This window comes from Lytechinus variegatus, chromosome 9, assembly GCF_018143015.1.
Source record: "Lytechinus variegatus isolate NC3 chromosome 9, Lvar_3.0, whole genome shotgun sequence".
Classification (NCBI taxonomy): domain Eukaryota; kingdom Metazoa; phylum Echinodermata; class Echinoidea; order Temnopleuroida; family Toxopneustidae; genus Lytechinus; species Lytechinus variegatus.
Window position 1 is genome coordinate 35,213,843 of NC_054748.1, and position 23,098 is coordinate 35,236,940.

The 23,098-nt window shown below is 36.3% G+C and overlaps 1 protein-coding gene across 1 annotated transcript; it reads left to right on the forward strand.

Moving 5' to 3' along the window:
* Nucleotides 1–13,670: 13,670 nt before the first annotated feature.
* Nucleotides 13,671–20,952, forward strand: LOC121421360 (intestine-specific homeobox-like). The gene is made up of 5 exons (XM_041616057.1): nt 13,671–13,746; nt 17,466–17,690; nt 18,504–18,661; nt 19,459–19,608; nt 19,995–20,952. The coding sequence occupies exons 2-5, from the start codon at nt 17,504–17,506 to the stop codon at nt 20,433–20,435; spliced, it is 936 nt and encodes a 311-aa protein (XP_041471991.1). The 5' UTR covers nt 13,671–13,746; nt 17,466–17,503; the 3' UTR covers nt 20,436–20,952.
* Nucleotides 20,953–23,098: the final 2,146 nt, after the last annotated feature.

Here is a 23,098-nt window from a genome sequence, read left to right on the forward strand (position 1 = left end):
AGTTTTCTTCAGGGTGAACTTCCCCTTTAATGTTTTGTTGGGTTTAATGTTTGATAGGATTGTGGGGCCGTTGTCTGTACACTTACGACACCAGATTAAAACATCATCTTTTAATTGCTCTAGATTTTCTCAAATTAATTTAGTAGCAAAAATGATTGAAGATTTGTGCTTTGTGATCGCAAAGCTCATGAACTAACCATTTTGTCTGGACATATCCGGTTATATGTATGTGCAATCAGTGCAATTTACTTTCTTGACATGCCTCATTATTAGACTAGAATGTTTGTCTGAACTGTAGTTTAATTTTCAAAGAAAATGTAAGTCTGAAAATCAAGTACGGTAGGCCTACAAGTCATTTGGTTGAATGCAAATTTGTAATTGATTTGCATTATTACTTCAGTTGGAACTCGACGTTATAGCAAAGCCCAATGCTTGACATTTTGAGAAGTGAGTCTATGCTTGATTTGAAGTTATAATGCAATTCTTTTTGCAATTCCCCATAATTTGATTTGGGTCTTTGCTTGTAATTGATCCTCTCTCTGTACAAAGTAAATAATGAGTGTAAAAAGTTGGGCCTCCTAAAATCAGGTATGTTTGGGGCTTTGCCTGTAGTGAACAATAAAACTTTATTCAAAAAGGGTTAGTTCTAATTTTGTTTGTTTGAAGAAAGTGTGGCCTGGGGCCCGTTGCAGAAAGAGTTGCGTTTAAACACAAGCCAAAAAATCAATCGCAAGTCCAAAATGCGCGCTGTTGATTGGCTGAAAATCAAGTTGCAGATGATTTTTAGAGTTGCGATTGATTGCAACTCTTTCTGCAACGGGCCTCTGGACTCTTACTAGATCATCAGTGTGTCTACTCTAATGTTACGAGCAAACACAACAGCAACAAATCTGATCCCTGGGGTCCGTTGCAGAAAGAGTTGCAATCAATCACAACTCTAAAAATCATGCGCAGCTTGATTTTCAACCAATCAGCAGCGTGCATTTGGGACTTGCGGTTGATTTTTTTGACTTGCGTTTAAACGCAACTCTTTCTGCAACGGGCCCCAGACCAATCAAAGCTATTAGTAAATTGCATTTATTGCACTCAATGGTCAATAAGGAGTTATTTTTGTCGGTGTTGTATCGATCTACAGCATAAGTCTAACTGACCGTCATATCTTCCTCTCCCCAAAAAATTTATTATCTGCGCTTGATTTTATTTTGGTGGGAAATGAACCTCAGTGTATATGAAGAGAAGATTCAACAAATCTTGTAAAAATTTGACTAAATATGTGGTATGACCCCCTCCCCCCCCAAAAAAAATCAGTAGATTAATAACCAGTATCTTTTATAAGAAACAAAATTCACTTTAATTTGTTATAGTTGCTTAGCAATAGGGGGAGGGGTGTGGGTCGAGATAAGAAAATATCCTCTGTTCCATGTGGATTTTTAAAGAGTTATTCATTAAATAGCAGAGATAAGTTTTGATTAACTTTTCACTTTTTCTACTACTTGCAAAACTGTCAAATTCCTGTCTAATCCACAATCTCAACCTGTCTGTACTTGGTACATTTTTCTTCTTTTTTTTTTAGAATATTTTTTAAAAATTTCTCTGTTTTTTATAATTACATGTATTTCTCCATGTTGACATGGTCATTGCCGTCATATTATAACTTGTAATGACTGCTTTATTTTCTGCAGAATGCTGGATCTCTGCATGGGATGAGTGGTCATTTCAATCTCAAGATTATTTGCGAGCCTGGAAGATGAGCAACATATTCAAGAGACTCCGGCTGATGGGGAGGAGCAAGGAGAAAGAAGAGGTGAATGCAAATCATGGGGCGGAGCCACAGCAGAACAATAGAGTGAAAATTGACACAGGTATGCAGACACTCCTTTATTTTATTTTTTACAGCCCATCTTTTTTTTTTTATTCTTCACAAGTGGGAAAACTTCAGAAGGGCATGTCAAATATTCATGGCCAGTGACAGGTCCACTGAGGCAAATTAATTCTGCATCCAAACCCAGGCCTTAATTCGATTACTAATTCAGAGCCTTTATTTTTCAATTTGTTGTGAGTGTTTCTGGTCATTTCTATAAATTAACAGATTAGCATGTATCCTCTTTCTCTTTCAGGATAGGATATCATTTATGGGCTATTTTTCTTTTCCACCTTGGGGCGATTGCAGAATTTTAAGGGCTGATTTTAAGGGGTAAAAAGAAATTGTGCAGCAAAGCAAATATTATTCTTCTACCATATCATATTGATTTTCTAAAATAATCTTCAATATGTTTTGGAACAGATCTTGGGGTGACTCTGGAGAGAAAGGTCACCCCAAAGCATGCATTTTGGGGGAATTTTAGGGGCTATTTTGGTTGTCATGAGGGCAAAATCGCCTGTCGCCCTCAGGTATTTCCAATGCTGTTCTCTTTTCCCTGCTATTTCTTTAATTGATTAATCTTCCTTTTCTTTTCCATTATATTTGCTCGCTCTCTCTCTCTTCCACTTCTTTCTTTCTCAAACTCTTTCTTGAAATTATAAGAAAAATATATAAATGCAGGAAGTAATTTTTGCCCCCCCCCCCTCCTAAAAAAATAGTTGTTCATTGTGCTTTTTGAACAATTTGAATATATATGGGAGTGGGAATTAGGCAAGATTCTTATGATTTGTTAACCCTTTCTGAAAATAAACAATTTTGTGAAAGACTAGAAATTTAGCCAAGAGTCTTCTTATTACATTCATATCATTATTCTTAATGTGACTTGTTCATTCATCTACATGTAGTTAGACATAATTTATCTACTTTTATACAAGAAGTTATACATATACATGTAGGTGCACAACAGGCGTGGATCCAGCCGTATTAGACACCATAGTATTTTAGGGGCCATATTACACATACATGTATGTTTGCACAGTAATCTCTCAAAACTACTGTGTCTTATCCAGCTGGATCCTCTTCTGTTGCATTGTATCAACCATCCTTTTAATAGCTCAGAGCTCTTCACTGTAGGAATTAATCACGGGTATCTATTCATCTCACCTGGGTTGATTTTTGGTGGATATAATCCATATTACTTTTAACTTTGTGCAAGCATTTTCCATATAATTGTGATTGATTTTTATTTGCTTTTTTTTTACAGAACGTCATCATGAAGAGAACCTTCATCTTGCCAGAGGAGATTTCCACCATCAGCGTCCAAGATACCGAAAAGGTGCTCGAAAGAGGCTCTGCTTCCCTTCAAGACATGACAGCGAACCCCCTGTAAACTGTTCCAAGTCCTGTCAGGAAAGAAACCCACCTGCAGACCACAAGGGTACCAAGCATATTGAATCTGAGGATGCAGGATTACTCAAAGACAGCATCACAGGAAATGAAATTGGCAGAGAGATGAGTGATCATGCTGTCGCGGGTCGAGCATTGAACTTGTCTACTGAAGGAGCTGATGATTTGAATGAGTCTTTTGAAGTGCTGATGCCTGATCTATCATTCGGCAATGGTAGTGATCAGTCGGCTAAGAAGATGGCTCAGAGAAGTAACGAAGCCACTCCTGAGCCACCCATCCTTCATCGAATGGACACCGGTCCCAGACCGCATTGGTCATCTAAGGTAGATGTGAACCTATCGGTGAAATCTCCAGTTACCAGATCGCAGTCGAGGAAAGAGGATCTACAGCTTCTTAAACTCCTGTGTTCTGATGATGACACTACCTCGGAAAAGCCGCTGCCTTTATTTTCTCTATCCAAGGATAAAAGAAGGCCTGGGTTCCCTTTTCATGTTGCACCTCTGAAAGTAAGCGAGCCGAGGCAAAAGTCGCTCAAGAAGAGCACCAGTCAGATCGAAAAGAATGATCTCAACACACCACTTGCAGAATCAAGCATAATGAGTGCAAGTATCATGACTAGATCTTCTAGAAAGAGAAAACAAATGGCATGTGGTGAGAAGAACAACTGCAATGATCTAAATGCTATTGCTCCAGAATCCCTAAACTTACTTGACCGAGAAGCTGAAGACTTGAATGGGAACATTGTGAGAAATAGCACTGACAAACAAGGTATTAAGCTTGAAAGAGAAAATGACAAGGAAAACAGAGAAACTGTAGGAAAGAGTGAACTTAGAGAATCAATCATTTCTGAAAATCCTCTGAAGTCAGTTGATAAAAATCAGGAAAATTCCAAAGAACTTACATGTAAGTACCAAAGGTTGATGTTCTCTGCCTCACCTGAAAATCTGACTATGTCTAATGATATAAAAACAAATTGTTTACAGGATGATCCAGTACAAGGCAAAGATGAGATGCAGTTGAAAGAAAGAAATGCTAGTCAAGAATCAGATAAAAGGGAATCAATGGAGTCTACCGTATTAGCCAAAGGCCTTCATGGAACAGAGGAATCCTCAGAACCTACTGCATTTCCAGAAGTTTGCCATGATAAAATCTGTGAGGAGCCTCAATCAGAAACAACATCTTTGCAAAGAGCAGGAAATCATCATCCAAAGACAAAATTATTAGTAGAAGGAGATGACCATCAAGAAGAGAGAGAAGTATTGCAAGGAGTTGACAAAATTAATGGCATTGAAAGCAAGAATGGATCTCTGAGCAGAGAGTGCAGCGAGGATCAAAGTAGCCAGGTAATTGCAGATCTTGCTGAAGTGCATACTGTTGACAACAGTTCTGAGGAAAATGAGGAGATCTCTGATGAGACAACTGTTGTACGAGAAAGAGGTGTTGACGCAGTAGAGTGCGATGTAAAAGATACTAGTTTAGGTGACAATAAGGACCCGATCAAGCAGGAAAGCCCAAGACCCCCTCAGGTTATTGAAGCTAATAATGAAAACAATACGTCAAATAGCCAAAAGTGTCCAGAACTCAATCAAGAGACTGTGACTGATGGCAGATTAGATGACATGAGTACTAGAAGCAACATTACAGAGCCATATAGCCAGAAGAGACTAAGGCTGCCTCAAGTAATCAATTCTGATAATGACACCAAGGAGTTGACTGGCAAGAATGGTCCAACATCTTTTCAAGTGATTGAGGCTGATGATTGCTTGGAAGCATTGAGTACTGTCGATTATGACACCAAAAAGCAGAGTAGCCAGAAGACTCAAGAGCCACCCAAAGTACCCAATGGAGATACAATGTTACATGAAGTGAGTACTGCTAGAAGTGACACTATGGTGGTTAATAGCCAGAAGAGTCCAGAAGCACCACAGTTGATCAAGACTGAGGATAGATTAGATGAAATGAGTACTGCCATTAATAGCATCAAGGAGTCAAATAGCCAGATTAGTCTTGAACCACCTCAAGAAACTGAGGCTGATACTACATTAGATAAATTGAAGAAATCTTTGAGGTTAAGAAGAGAGGTCTTTGAGAAAATGGAGTTTGATGAAGATAGTAGTAGAGCAGAAACATTTCAACCAGTCAGCCATAGGAAATCAAAGGCCACTGTTTCACCAAAGGGTATGGATAGATCTGAAGGAGTTTATACAGAAGCTCAGGAAACAATGGTAAATGTTCCCCAAGAAGCAAGTCGTCATGGACTGTTTTCCAAAGGAGCAATCAAAGGTGGGGAAACAAGTACGTGTATCAGCAGGATGACGGAAGCCTCCAAATCGACCAAGTTTGAGACCCATGCGATTGGAGGTGTTGGATTTGATTACAGAACGGCCTGTTTACAGTGTGTTCCACACAATAACCCAGTTAGATGTGATCTTTCGCCCACCATTACCCCACGGGATACATATGAAATGTTTGCAGCCCCGAACTCGTACGGTGATTTCAATGGTAGATGGCCCATTACTGAAGGAAATAGGAGCTCTACCTCCACACGGGGTCGAAGAGGCAGAAAAAGGAAGACTGAACTGTGGCAAAGAGCAAGATCTTATCCAGATGGGAATTTGAATGCTTACAACTTGCCCGGAAATGACTTTGACCTTAATATTGCAGCACCAGGGTCATACTGCTTACAAAGGGATGGCACCTTTACAGTGGTAGGTCCAATGTTTCATAGTCAATCCCAGGTGTTTAGCGATGCAGGAAGCTACTGTGAAGATATGGCTTCAATGAAACTATTACGGAGGAGAAATGACCTTGATCTAGCCAGGGCAGCTTTATCTGACAGCGGGATGGGTCTTCAGGGAGCTTCCAGAAAGGTGGAGTTTGATCCTTCTAGAATTGATCCGAAGGACTATGAGGATCACAGAAATTCTGCAAATATCCTGAGTCAGAAGCACAGAGGATACAATGACCCATTCATCCAGGGCCAGTTTGATGGACTTTGTATGATTGACAGCAGAGGTTACGTTCCTGTAAATTCTTATGGTCCTTTGATCCCGCCTTCTGGGTTCCAAGATAGATTTATTGGTCCTTTAGGCCAGCAGTACTCCCCTGACCCTAACCAATATAGAGAGAGTCGAAGGAACATCAAAACAGAAAACTCTTTTATGTGTGATGAGAATCAAAGGAATGGCAACTACCAATTTATGGTTGAGAATTCCCGGCCTACTTTAAAGGCTAGTGCAGATGGAGACAGAAGGTCCATTGACAGCAATCAACAGACTACTATTGAAGAGACGGAGGACATACTGGATGCCTTGAAGATACTCCTGCGTGATGCCTTTGACCCGTCTGTCACAGATCCTGGAGATCTTTTAGCAACGTATGGGGCAGAGCTTTTGAAGGACGACGAATTGCGGATGGATTTCATTCACTTCTGTGAGGAACTGTTGAGGTGAGGACATGAAAAATTATATACTCACAAGCATTCATGCTAAAAATTGTTTGGTGCTGGGAGTACTGTTACGAGTAGATGTTATTTGAATTTAATCTTCATGATGTACAGCTTGTTCATGCTACATGTAAATCTCAGACAGACTGATGATAATCAGTGATTTGACATTTTCTAAAATTGCACTTTATTGTATTCATCATACTTTTTGTAATTTGTACATACATGTATCAACAGAGTATTTTAATACAGCTAGGGCACTATACACATAATGTTATCTGTAAGATGCATTATTGATGCTTATACAGTATGTACATGAAGCTATGATTTTGCAAGATCTGTCATTTTTTCTTTCAAAGGTGTATCAGTTCCATTGTTGTTCTACTGAATATACTAGTTTATAGCTAAATCTTATGCTTTTTTTCCTCCCTCTCCCCCCTCCCCATCTCTTTATCTCTCTATTTTGTCTTATTCCTCTGCTCTCCACTATGCCATTGTGTATATACTCACAGCTATGAGATAATGAAGAACCAATCAGAAGGGTGCTTTCCAGGTGCCTATGGGGACTACCCCTACCCAAACCAAGCTCCCCTATGGCCCCCTCCAAACCAATATCCCCCAGGATGTTACCCCAGTGACATTGCTTATTTCTATGACGGCGAGTCCTACCTACCCATGAGGGTCCAACCAGATCAGCAAGGCAACATGTGCATGATGCTTCCCGACGGCCACCCCGATCAGTATGGTCCCAAAGACTTCATGCCAATCTACGCAGGACCAGAGGGTCTGTGTGTGAACATTGATTCTTTCACTAATCCTGGAGCAGAAAAGGATCCAGAACAGCTCTCAGGGAATCCTAGTTTTGCATCAGGGTCCACTTTGATCAACAAGGCAACATGTGCATGATGCTTCATGAAGGCCACCCCAATCAGTATGGACCCCAAAGACTTCATGCCAATCTACGCAGGATCAGAGAGTCTGTGTGTGAATGTTAAAATATTTCACAAATGCTGTAGCAAATTATGATCAAGAACAGGTAGCATTTATCCATTCAGATCACAAGCAACGGAAGAAGTCAGGATCAGGAGTATGTTCTGATCACTCAAAGAAAACAATTTTTTTGAGGATGTCTCTTGATCAGAAGACAAACTGAGTAAGATCCTCCCCAAAGGCTTCCTTGATTAGAAATCTACTATTATAGGCCTTCTAATGTACTTACATGTATTTGATGACATTGCTTTCTTTTTATGTAAGTACTATTGTTCTTCATATCTAACTTTACTGAACTGAAAGAATTTTTGTCAGCTTATTGAGTTTAATTCATTTCTGGGTTGGGGGCTAAATGGACTGAAATCTCTCTTAGTGGAATTACACTCTTTGCATTGGATCAAATGATGATGCTGTCTCTGTACTATGTGAATGTTTATTGGATATTAGATATATTAATTTGTTATTTCTTAATTTCTTGACTTTGATTAGCTGTTGAGCATAGTCACAATGGCAGCTCCCAATTTTGAAACAGAACTCTGAAAGTCTCTGTTTTGCTAAAATATGCATGTACACTGAATGTCAATAAAATGTATAGATAATTTGTTCAATGGTATTTGTGCAAGGAACAATTGAGCTTTGATAATAATTACTCAAACTGAGATTGCATGTACAGTATGATAGTACAGTTTACAATTGTACATTTATGTCTACTTTACATGTGTGCAATACAAGAAGCAATAAGTCATATTTTGGTGCATTCAAAATTTGTACATACTGAACTACTTACATCACCAAAGAAAGAGCAAGTGGCATATTTCTAGATTAGAAAAACATTTAGATTCCTTAAGATAATATTTTTGTATAGTACCAATTCCATTAAATTCATGTTGATATTACACTCTTTATATGCTATCTGAGTTTTCAAACATGTAGGCTTATTCCAATTATCCTATTTGAAAATACTCTTGTATTTTCAAATGCAAGTTTTCAGAAAATGCATCTTCTAAGTAGAAATATTTTAGCAAATTTCTGCAGATGAAACCGAATGTAAATATGAGGAAGTTGATGTATGATATATATATTTTAACATGAATATCAAATACTATATTTGATAAAAGACCTTTGTATTTTCAAATGCAAATTATTTTATCAGCAAATGCATATTTCGTGATAAAACCTTTGGTAGACACATCAAACTATGAAAGATTCAACACAGAGTATATTGTATGCATTTTTTTTTCAAAATACTATTTTTTATGTTTTATGGTATGGTGATTAGTCACATTTTATACTTGTATATGTATGTTAGACTTGTATAACCTCTGTGTAGAAAGCTACATGAGTGACTTAATTTCACCATTATTAGACCTTCTTTAGTACATGTACTCATCATTAAGCTTTGTTTCTTGCCATTGCATGAAATGGAAAGTGAATGAACAAGAAAGATTGTAAAACAATTTTAGAATTTGCCTCCTTCATTTTGAATGTGTAGATTAATATTTGGTCAGCATGAAATATTCATATTTTTTAAGATAAAGTATATATTGATGAACCAATACATTGTAAAATTTTGCTAAAGATTATAATTTTCAGTCAAAACTGCATGCTGATGCAATCAAGCATTTTTAGTGCATAATAGATTTTCTTAAAACAGTAGTTTTTCATTAATGAATTGATAGATTTATTCACTATTTTAGAATAAATCAATTTTACTATTATATCAAAAGCATTGTTGAAAAAAAATGTCTTGTGAAACTTGAAAAGTAGCAACTTTTTGCAGCTCTTTGGTTTGTGTCAACTCAGGCATGGCATGACCGATCAGTGATTTTACACAGAAACTGATAGTCTAGAAGCGAAGAAATACTTCAACCAGGTCATCTTTTCTGCTCAAACATTTTTGTTGAAAAGTTGTACCATTTTGATTTAGGTGAAATTTCTTATGGTGGCCTTTGGTGGTCCATATGTGTTTCAATTTCAGTTTTATTTCATTTTACATTAAGTTATTTGTATACATACATGAGGTAAAATGTCTTTAAAATATGTCTTCCATAATAAACAATTCAGAATAAAGATCCTTACTGTATTTTCTTAAAATGCACTTCTCGTTTTGCCAAATCAGGGAAGCAATTCATGAAAAAAATTGTCAGATTTTTTATCCGACAAGTCGTGATTTATCCGACAGTTGCCATAGAAACGGTGCCTCTCAGCCAATCAAAATCAAGGAAAGTTGTCAGAACTGATATCTTGTCAGAAAAAAGGTTGATGAAACGCAACGTAGGGCCTTCTAACATAAAAAGATTCAATCAATTATACAATGAATTGCAACTGTAAGTCAATGGTAACCACATACAAAAACAATTTTTTTATTTTGAAATTGGATTGTATCTGTTTGTGTAACAGGGCCCTATCGATATTTGATTCATGAGTGGAGAAACTTGAAGTTGTATGAATATAGTAAACTTTGTAGTGGATGGAATGAGGGTTGGGAGATTGAAGAGCGTGGTGTGTGAGGGGGGAGAGGGGTAAGTGAAAGTGTTGAAGAAAGAGGGAGAGGGGGTAGAGAGAGAGAGAAATAGACAGATTTAGATAAAGAAGGAAAAGATGGGGAGAGTGGTGGGTAGAGATGGAGAGAGAGCAGGAGATGGAAGGATTGGGTTTGATCACAACTGAAAAACCCTAGACAAAACTCAGAGGCCCAAATTCTGAAGTCAGGCTTAACTTAGACCACGGTCTAACTCTGTACTAAAATTATGGGAAGCCAAGAAATCAAAAATTAAGTTTATATTTCTTATGTGTAAATTTTTTTTTCCTTTTGCTTTCATAATGAAGAAAATAATTCAGTTATCATTCTCAGACAATTATGAACAATTTGGGTGTCATATGAGTTAATAAACTGAATGTTTACTGTTAGGGATTTATGCTCCAATTGGCTCTCCATACTTAAACAACAACTTTAAACCTGAGTTTAAGTTAAACCCGACTTCAGAATACGGGCCATAGGGATCGAGAGGGAAAACGAGAAATATGGAAGAGAGGGTTGAAGTGATTAATGGAAAGAGTGATTGTGAATTACTCGATATAAAATAAACTCTCAAAGGGAGAGAGAAAAGGGAAAGAATGAACAGAGATGGGAAAGAGAGAGATGGAAGGAAGGAAAGAATAATTGAGATTCGAAAACAACTTAAAAAAAAATTTATAAATCCCTAAATTGCACTTCTAAATGGTTGGTAGTCATTGCATTTGATATTTTGAGTTGTGTTTGTTTTCAACAGTTGCTTTTTTTTAATCGGGACTCGATCCGATGGAGAAATAGTGGAAGAAAACTATAGGACAGAGGGGTGGATGATGTCATTACTGAAAAGACATTTACCCGAGGACAACAAGGTTGGGGAGTGGTTATCTCTCCCCCTCCTCCCTCTCCATTTCTCTACTTTTTTGCTCTTTCATCCTTTCCATCCGTATTTGTTCTGTTTAATCCTATTTCATTATTTCTCATTATACCAGGCCTATAATCGATTTGGATTTCATACAGACCAAAGCATGATTCGTTTTACAGAAATGGATTACAAAGAAATATTAACTATAGCATTCCCACTAGGAAAGAATGCAATGTATCAGAATAGAACTTAATAAAACTTTAAAATAAAGATGGAATCAAGATTATCAAAGATCACGTTTCTATTTACGAGAATGAAGCAGTTTTTCAATACCCCATCCAAAAACAACTGTATTTCCATTGAAACATTTTTGTCATCCCCTTCCCAAGATAGTGTCATAAACTCGACCACTAAACAAGCACCAATCTCCGTATTTACCCAGCGACAATGGGCGATAATTACACAACAACCGTTAATGATAATTAGATTGAAGATGAAATACTAATTAGCGGCCCGCCATAAAAGAGCAGCGCGTTACTGGATTCGACTAAGACTTTGATTATACACAATAAACTTAGAACTATAACGTCATTGCTTTGATCACAACCGAAATGTAGAAAAATAATGAGTTGCGGTTAGCTTGTAATGACACTTTGAACTTCCGATTCTAACCTACTCCTGGCGCACTAAGTAGGAAAATAATCTCACTCACAAAATAAGACATTCATAAAATATTGCTCATATCTATATAGAGTATGATTTTTTTTTATTTTGATCTTCATTCATGAAGTGATTTTGTAACAGATCAAAATATATATATATTTTAATATGGAGGACAGAAAACACTTGTAACAATGCCCCCCCCCCTCCTTTCCACTCCACTCCACCCCCACCCTCCCCCGCCTCCATCTGTCTCTGATTGATGCAAACAAGATTTTATTTTGAAAAAAAAAATATCAAAAATATCTAGCGTTTTCACTTGCACACAACACAAGCATAAAACATGTCTTCATTTTTTCCCCTTTTACATATATACTTCCTTCTTCATATAGTCCTTTAAAAAATCCAAGGCCCCCAAACTAAAATTGTGTAATGAATGAGAAAATCAAGACAACAGATAACAATAAACGGTGTTTGATTGCTAATTACAAATGGAGGAATAAAAGTCATAAAATCGGGATTCATTTAATTAACACAATTCACCCAATTAAGTGTCTCCCCGTATATAAGTGTGTTCGTTTCTGCCATTACATTTCATTATAATGGGGGAACTTTATGATCTTCCTGTATCTCAGAATCGATTGAGATCTAAATTAATGAACAAAATCAGGGTTTTATGGGCATCTCGAGTACCTCTGATGGCCTAAACATCATAAACGAAGGATGCCATGTTGTAGTTAGAAGGAACGCATTACAGCCTCATACTTGTTAAAGACTTCTACGTATAGGCCTTCATAATTATGAACCGAAAATAAGAAAATGGAGAAAGTAACGAAAAAAGGCACGGGAAGAAGGAAAGAAGATAATGAAAATGTGGAAGAAAGGTAGGAATAAATAGGGGGAATTAAAGTTAGAGAGTATGAAAGAAAGAAAGAATTGAAAAAGAAGAAGCAACAGTACACAACAAATACTTTGACGACAATGATGAGGACGTATAGAAGAAAGGCAAGAACAAGAAAGACAAATAAGAATAAATGCATACAATGAAAAATGAATATAAAGTACTACATTTTAATCAACAAGAGCATTTATGCGGAAATTTCGGGAGAAAATATATAGCTTTTAATCAAGTTAGCCTAATAGGTGTTTCGAATGGCCATTAGGTTTACTAAGAGGGTTTGTGTATCAAGTAAGCTAAAGTTAATAGTTTCATATTGAATCAGTAAACGAAAGGTGCAAAATTAACCAAAAACTTGTGAAATTTGTGAAATTTCACTTGCAGTGAAAAACAGTTAATGATAATTTAAATTTGTTAATCCTTGGGTAATTACAGTGTTCTACTTAAAAAAACACAAACACAATGCAGGAAACCAACTGATGATATCTACAGTTTTATGGTAGGCCTATACATATTTCAGATTTGTTATAAATTTCTTATTCTTCCCTGCGTAAAACTATAAGTAATCATTTTATAATTTATTTTCAGCCCAAAAAGTAATACCAGGTAAGTGTGCAGGTTTATGATATAACGACACCAACGAAACCTACTTCAAACCTACTCTAAGCCTTTTCTAAACCTATTAAAACTTTAACGTTATTGCGAATGGTATATAATAGATAGAATATATCAGTCTTGACTCGTTTTGTTATTGTGACCGTAAAACATTTAATACCTTTGAAATATAAAATGAACACTTCGCTATTCCAATTAGTCAAACTCAAGATGTGATTTAACCCTACTAATTATTTTACGACAATACTATAAAGAGGCAAATTACCGCTTCAGGTAAATGATACGGAGTTGCTATACTCTAAGGTTTATTGGTATAATTAAGCTGAAAACGACGGGGCAATAAATGCATTAGAGTGATTCAAGTCGAGTTGAAGTGGTATAAAATGCGAACATAATCTCCGAATCCCCTTGTTATGTATTTGAGATTGAAAGAGGTCAGAACTGAGACTGTGTCTACCTCTTGGGTTTACAAGACGAACAAGTTCTTTTTCGGTAAGACATTTTTATTTTTTTTTTAAATTCTTCCATTTTTGTTTTCCCTGTGGAATCAATTTCTTGTTTGGTTTGTTTCTATCTGACGTTGGTCAAATTGCTATGTGTCATATTAGGCCTAAAATTCATCCCGATAAATGCATCTATGTTTCTAATAGTCCCCCTCATTATTCGACATCATTTGCCATCTTTACAATCATCATCATTGTCGTCGTCATCGTCGTCATCGTCGTCATCATCATCACCATCATCTTTATAATTCAGCGGTGCACAAATGATGGGGCTTTTGGGCGCTTACCCCCCCCCCCCCGCAAAAAATAAAATAAATAAATAAATAAAATAAAGACCAAGAAAAACGTGAGAGGGAAAAAGAAGGAAAGTGGGGAGGGTGGAATATGATATTATTTCCTGAATTTGTCAAAATCTATCACAAACTTGGATTGTTGTATTAAAAATGTTTATTTTATGCTCGCACGCTTCTTGCAGGCACAACTTTTTTTATTTCTTGATGGGCCATATCTCGCCCCCTCAATTCTTTTGGCTCATTTCGCCACTGTTATCATCATCAGCAGCAGCATCATCATCACCATCATCATCACCATCATCACCATCATCATCATCATTATCATCATTATCACCATCATCATCATCACCATCATCATCACCATCATCATCATCACCATCATCATCATCACCATCATCATCATCATCACCATCATCATCATCATTATCACAATCATCATCACAATCGTCATCAGAACACAATTTTAGCGCGGTCACAAATGTGAATAGTCTATAACTGCTAACAACAAACATGTTGGGCGGAAATCCCAGGGGGACGCGTCCCCCTACCCAATAACCCTTCCTTTTTTGGCTTGTCAATTATTTTTTTTGTCGAAATGACCATTACATTTGGGGTGATTTGGGTGTTAGCCTTTTTTTCTTGTAACATTTATATTGGTCGATATGACCTTACATTTGGGGTGATAAACTTTTTTTTTTTGCTTGTCATTTTTTTTCCAGCCACTGCCCCCCCCCTAAATTTGGGGAGATATTTCCGCCCTTGCAAACAACAGCAAAACAAACGACTTCTCAATCACTTTTACGCTTTTATCATCATTATTCATTGTAGTCACTATTTCATAAAGAAACAAAAAAATCAAATCTTTTAAACAAGATTAAAAGAGTTCGGCTTAGTTGTTTTTTTCAAGCATGATATTCAAAGATGAGAAAAAAAATAATTTACAATACTTTTTCTCACTACTTCATGAATATTAGAAATTGCCAATGTAACTCACCTACAACTAAAACATCTAAAAAATCGTTATATGTAGTTTTAAAATCATGGAGATATGATCTCAATGATGATATAGGCCTGTATCTGATGATTACATAATCTATATATTGAGACCATGTTGAATGAGACCAAATAAAAAGTAGACAAATAAGAGAGACCAGGGGTGCGTTTCATAAAACTTGGTACAATAACAAATTACAAAAACAGTTATAAGCGACTGAAATCCTTTAATCTGATTGGCTAATAGGAAATTTGTTATAGAAATCTTGCATTTTTTTAATCAAACGAGTCTTTATGAAACGGAACCCATGTAGCAATATACACCATCTTTGAACTATGTATCAAATCGTGACTACTAAACTAAATATCCTTTTTGAAAAAACATATATACGCATGTACGAGTTACAGGCTCGATTAACAAAACATCGGTTGTCTATTTGATAGTTCACTAGGTATCTAATGTCTCAGTTATCTGGGGATATTAGTAACAATAAAACTAAAATTTGCTCTAATTTGCCGATGCCATAAATCGCCATCGTAATTTATTTAAAAATCACGTTGTACATTCTGTTAAGTGTCTCATTAAACCCCATTTATGATTCACCGGTAAATATCGCTTTAATAATATTGAGAGTAAATTGTTTTACAACTAGCTGAAATTGAAGAATAAACTCGCGTTGGTCGTCAATAATATAGGGCACCTCGAAAATCTGTTTCTGTTTCCTGTTTTGTTGATTTTATATTTGATTTTGTAATAATTTTATATTTTTATTATTGTTTTTTCATTTGATTTTTTTTACATGATTTACTTTCTATTCTTTATCTTATTTTATTTCTTTCATTATCATTTATTCTTCTTTTTGGGAGGGGGGGGCATAAAATAATATGCTTCCTTTCCTTTACACACACTATAGTGTAGCTAATAAACTCAGCTGTATTCTCCCAGATGTTATAAACAATACTGATTATTGAAGGTGATTGGCTGAAAGCAAATTCATAAGTGAGAACAAGTCATGGTTTCTGAAACCAGGTGTTATCCTCAATTTTCGAGAAATCATGAATGAAAAAAAAATGAAAATGTCACTGACGTCAGACAATCTTTCACATGCATTTTCATATTCCATGCAAACAATATCATGTTGCCACTCCATTTGATTAGTTTGAAATCAATATTCTCTTTTGTAATGTGTGTTTTCTGTTTTGTAATAATATTTATTAATCATCCAGTTCAATACAAATCATCGTACAAATACTCATGGTATTAACATAATCTTATACAATGGATGAATTCAGTAACAAAAATTAACCACTTATAACCGATATAAATTCACAAAATCATACAATAGTTATGTAGAAAATTTATTACTCAACATTGATTAAACTGAATGAAATTTATTCATTCGATAACTTCATCTTCATAACTACCTCCATTGATTTATAGATAAAGTTCGGGCTGCACGAGCAAAACCATTCGGCTTTATAAGCTTCTATCTCCTTTCTTCCATTTTCTCTCCTTTGTCATAATTATTCCACCCTTTCATTATTAATTTTCACCACGTGAAAAACCTGATAAGGCGACCCCCGCCCAGCTTTGCTGCCCCTGGATTTAAAAAATACGAGAATGCAAGATTAATGATTACATGTGACCATGGCAGGGGGATAGAAACCAAAAGTTTCTTTTTGAATGCAAACTTCGTCAGGCGCCATTCTCTCAGCAAATCGTTTTATTGCATTTTGTTCTCCCGTAAAATGTAGTATAAAGTACACATTTCCTCGCGCATGACCGAGTAACTTGTAATTTGATGGTTTCGAAATTGATACCGTTGTCTTGATATATTATTTTCACCATACTCTGGGCTTGACTGAAGCGATGTTCTGATTCCGTAAGAGGAATATTCTTGTCATCTGTAATCTTCTTCTCATGTAATTGATTATATTCATTTTTAAAAGGAAAATTTTGATATTCCTTTTTATCGTTATTTTCTTTCTGTCGGCCAATGTTTAAAGGCACTTGCTCAATTCATACATTAATTGTCATAATGTGAAAAGCAAATACTTATTCAGTTTAGAGACATATTCCGACACATGATTTAACTTACCTATATATTTTCTGGATATATTCTCTACGATAACTGCATGCTTTGAACAACTTTATGATACTTCGTTTACTCTTTATTCATTTCATTATTTATTCATTCATTCATTTATTCATTTACTTACTTATTTGATTATTGATTGATTGATTCATTCATTCATATTTATTCACATTTTGAATGATTATTTATTCAGTCATTTAAAGGAAGGCTCGCTGTGACTATGAAGACGGTTTCTGATAAATGGTTAAACCGAGAGAGACTCATTTCGGCTTATCCTTTGAACAATATCAACATTTATAGTTTGTATCGATTTTTTTTTACTATAGGAATACAAGTGTTGGAATCGAGAAGAAATTTCACCACGATGGAACCAGAGAGTGGTAACCACGTCTCCGTGGTAAGGAAACGAACCTTCTCTGAGATGGTAGATGAAAGATGTGTTGAAAAGAAGCGAAAACCATTCTCGCCTCACTCTCCCAGGGAGTATTCCTCTGATGAAGGCCGAACCGTCATCGAGGAGAAGGCAGATGATGTCGACAACGCTGACTTTGGTAAGTGTTTTCGCTCACAGATAGGAACTTGAAGATCATGCCCCTCCCCCATGGTTCACGACGAAGAAAACAAAGTAGAAATGAGAGAGAAAGTGAAAGGAAAAACGCCAAAACTTAGCTTTTCTAGACATTATATCAAAATATATCCCCAAATCAGATTTTAGTATCACGAAGGTCCATTTTTTTGCTCGCTCGCAGCTTTGAAGAAATTTGCCCCATACACCATGACTAGCCCCGCAAAATTGTTGGCTCATTGCGCTAAACTGCAACTTTGGAGGTTATACCCCTATGCAACAAATGATAATAAATTGCCAAAAATAATGCGAATCGTAGCATCATTGGATATTTTCACGACCATGGTTTAATAGAGTTTCTTCCAAAGTAAAAAAGGTATTTATGCAAATCCACTTTTTTTTGGGGGGGGTATATTTGCTATTTAAATTGCCGAGCAATCAAGATTTTTTGTTCCTATACATACTCTCTTATGACATACACTACTATCGATTACTTTATGACCCTTTTTTAAATGCGGGGCCAATTAATCAATTTCTTCCTAAAAAATGTGTAATTTTTATCAATAAGGTCCATTCCAAATTCCTCATGGATATTTCCGAATTGAAAAAAAATATCTAATACCTAATAGACAGAGGACATCATTCAAATTTGATAATCATAATTTTTTTTACGAAGAACGATGGATGAAATCTACGCTCACTCATGTACTATTTTGAAAAATTGGATATTCTAAAGATGATCCTCGAGTATAAATATATATTGTGTGCCCTTATCCAATGTATTCTTTTTTTATCATAGAATCTCATGAAGAGAAAAGGAACCGTCGAATTCGAACGACCTTTAACCCGGATCAACTTCGGGAATTGGAAAGCATCTTTCAGGTGACCCACTACCCGGATGTGAAAACGCGAGATGAGTTGTCAAGCAAGACATCACTTCCGGAGCAACGAATACAGGTATTGAATCAATTCATTCATTTCCACATGATAGACGTTTTGGACACCATTTTGTCTCCTAACTACCGAAATTTGCTGGCTCGCTTCGCTCACTTGCATGTTGATATTAACTGCAATTCAATACGTTATAGCCATCGGGGGGAAAAAATCGTTATACCCTGTTATAGGCCTTTTAAACGATAGTAGTATTATGTATATGCATGGTTATATACCCCCGTATACATGGCCTTGGTGTGGGGGTGTCCCAAACATTTTAATTTTTCAGGTCAATATATTGCAACCATCCCCCCCCCCACTGCTCGAACCGTATTTACGCCAGTGGTCACAGGGGCTATCCACAGACCGACATTACACCAGAATTAAATTCGACCCGAGTTCCGAATACTCGCCGAAGGAGACTTATTAATATCGAAATGATTGTGGAAACAGGTCCTTTAGAAAAGTCATTTAGAAAGGGTAAATATTTATTTCACCCACTCAGCATTATGGTGTGATAAGAAATATAGTAAAATACAATAAATAATCTTTCTAGCATGTCTTTCTTCTTTCCTCTCTTTCTCTCCCGCCCCTTCTCTTAGTCTGCTTCATGTGCAAACCCTTCACTCGAGTTAAGGGTCTGAATGTGCAGCCTACTCATACCTTGCATGTGTACTAATATAGAGAATTGAAACAGCAAGTTTTGTATGTTCTAGTCTTTGCGTGGAGACACACTTGTTTATCAAAGTTTCAATCAGGGTCTGTGCCTGCAGACTACCCTTCACTCCCTCTCTCTCTTTCAATCTTTTCATCTTCAACAGATCTGGTTTCAGAACCGGAGGGCCAAGTGGCGCAAGTTTGAGCGGCTGGGCAATTTTGGCGGGCTCGAAGAACTGAAGAATACCGAGATCGTTCCTGCTCCACGCTCCGTCCCGAGGATGGACCTAGCCGTACGATCAGATGATCACCCGGTAAGTTGAAATGCCGTCACACCGGTGACACGGCATTAATTGTTGTTTCACTTGACAATGAGGAGAAAATTCTAATATTTCATACAATCAAATACAAAAGAAATAATGAGTGGATGACGTAATCAGTTTCCTCATTTGCATACCGCCCAGGATGTGAATATAACTGTTAGTGAAATTAAGCAAAACTTTAAAATGTCATAACTTTCTTATTTTACATCCGATTTTGATGAAATTTTCAGTGCTATGCTTGTCGATTTTTTCTGTTTTTATTCAAATCAATTATTTTGTTAGGGGAGGGGGGACTTGTCCTTTGACAAAAGATCCAAAAGATTACTGCTTAGTGATTGAATGTAAATGATTTCATTTGATTTTATTTTTACTTAAAGAAACGGGATCCGAGTATCGGGTCGTCGAATCCACTCTCGTCATCCGATCGTCCTCCTGTTACGTCACCATTGTTCCACCACTACGCCGTCCCATCATTCCCTACGCCTCTCAGCGTTACATCACCGTCATATTTTCACTCTCCTGCACGGTACTATCCTTTGATGCCTCCTCCACACGCGTACCATCCGGATCCCAACATCCTGGCACTGCGGCAAGCACACCTAGCTCCCCAAGAATTCACTCAACCATCTGTTTCAAAACTCTTTCCGAACGACTTCGTTATACATCGGCCTGAGCTCAAGAGTCAAACGAATACTCCCGATGATTGCCGAAGAGCTTCGGATCTTCGATTGAAAGCGAAAGAGTACGAAACTGCTGTTGGCCTGCAATACATGACTTATCCACATCTATACAATCCTTATTATTTTCATCATAGATGAACATCGTTTAAGATAATGATTCCAAAGACTTTTAAAATCCATCTCAAATTTATTTTAGATAAAACATGTTCTGGTCAAGTAATGTAAAATGTAATGTTACATGACTGTAAGAGGTTAAAAGCCACCCAACTTATATTTTCGTTTTAGGTTAATTTGATGTGATAATGATAAAAAAGATGTCTCGAAATGGAACGTTTCATATGAATAAAGGTTCGAAAATAAATTCGACCTTTGAATGATTGGTGTAATGACACACGGTCACTTTTATCTTTTTCGAGACACACATCGGTGAATCCTTTCCAAATAGCCGGCGTTTTTCAGAATTTTTGCATGAGCACCCGCCATGTTCACAATGTCATGGTTCCATGCAAAGTCGAACGGCCGATCTCGAGTTCAGTGGCGTAAACGCCAGTGTGCACTTATAGGACTGGAGCCCCCTGGAGCGTAATCCACCTTTATCGTTTTCTTGTTTTTTATTTAATAAAAGAGATTTTTTAATTGTTCGATGTATTACAACTTAAGTCGATTTCCCTTGACTCTTTTATGCTTTTGCCATACTCCACCTACATGTATTAAAGAGAATGAATGAACGAACCAATTTTAATACACTGTTAAAAATAATTTAAACATCGCTGTTTACCATGTTTACTATGTGAATCGCATCGTAGTTGTTTAAACAGTTTAAGCAAGTGTTTAAAATCTTAAGTTTAAATTCAAATATTTAATTACCAATAATTCAAGCCTTGATGTTTCAGATTTTAAACATTTGTTTAAACTGTTTAAACAACTACTGTTCGATTCACAGAGAAAACAGCGTTTAAATTATTGTTAACAGTGTTGATTTGTTAAAACAAATGCTTAACTCTCTCCCAAATAATATAACGCATCTAGCTGAAAACCACCACCCCCTCCCCGCACAAACACACTCACAAAGCCTCATTCCGCGCCACTGCTCATTTTTTTTATTATTTGAAAAGACTTCAACCCACTGAGTTATCTGTCATGTAATGACAAAAAAAATAATGTAATGCTCAAGCTCGAAAAAAACAATTAAATGATGTACTTCTTCAATATTCTTGTTATCTTAAATGACTTTCATTAAATACCATTCACATTGTGTCAAATTTCATGCACGGAGATAGCTAGCTCCCTGCAGCGTGCATATTGGTACATTTTTTTATTCAAGATAATGTAGGCCCTATATGATTTTTTTTTTAAGAAGTTTTAAGAAACAATTAATGAAGAACGCTGTTGATTGAAGCAGAAGTGCACCGTACGTTACTCTTGATAATGACGCATGGGCCTTTCTTGGAATGTGATTATTGAAGCTTCGCTGAAGAGGATGACAAAGAATCTAATTCAATTTAAAAAAAACTACCATCGATCAAAACACCAAGTAGTAAGTTTGTAATAAACACCCGACATTTGATGGAATTCGTGCATATTTTTTTTCTAATTTCTCAGTAATTACGCATTTTTTTTTAATTTAAACATACAGACACTTCGGTGGCATAATTGGATTCTGTTCGAACTCATTTTGAGATCATACCCACAACTGGTAATAGAAATAACTTTTTTTTTTGCAATTGTCGAAAAAAAAATCTTATCTAATATGTTTTTAATTGGCCTGGCCGGGCGAGAAAGGAGAAGAAAAAGAGAACGATTATCTGGAAGATGATGTTAAAGGTCAAGTCCACCTCAGAAAAATGTTGAGTTGAATCAATGGAGCAAAATCAGACAAGCACAATGCTGAAAATTTCATCAAAATCGGATGTAAAATAAAAAAAAAGTTATGACATTTCAAAGTTTCGCTTACTTTTAACAAAATAGTTATATGAACGAGCCAGTTACATCCAAATGAGAGAGTCGATGATATCACTCACTCACTATTTCTTTTTGTTTTTTTATTATTTTTTTTAACATCATCTTCCAGATAACCATTCTCTTTTTCTTCTCCTTTCTCGCCCGACCAGGCCAATTAAAAAAATATTAGATAAAAAAATTACAATTGCAAAAAAAAGTTGGGGTGGAATTGTCCTTTAATTATGATAACCGTCGTGGCCTTAGAGATGTTAGAGGAAAATAAGAGGGGATCAAAGGAGGGATGATAGAGAGAGAGGGAGAGAGACGGGGAAATTAATCACAAAGACAGGGGAAGAGGAGGGGAGAGATGGGGAGAGTTGGAAAGAAATATACAGAGAAGGGAGATGGTGGAAGCGATGTCAAGAGAAGAGAGAGAGAGAGAGAGAAAGGGGGAAACAAAGACATGTTGGGAAGAAGGTCGAGTTCCTGAAAACGGAAGGCAGGGAGGGGGAGGAAAGATGGGGTAGGGGATGAATTGATATGGGAGTAGCCGGTGCAGAGTGAGTTATTGTAATAGAGAGAGAAAGAAACGGAAAAAGACAGAAATGGATATAGATAGATCGATCTATAGATAGATGGATAGATAGATAGATCAAAAAGAATTAATGTTTAGACAAGCAATTAAGACAATATAAAACGATTTTCTGACTTTTCTTACAATTCGAGTAAGTTAATTGCGATTTTTTAACACTGAAAATGCCAAACTTTGAATTTTAATCATTGACCGAAATTTCATATATCATGACATCGTTAAACCATGGACCTATTAATAGGTCCATGGTTAAACGGACAAAATGAAT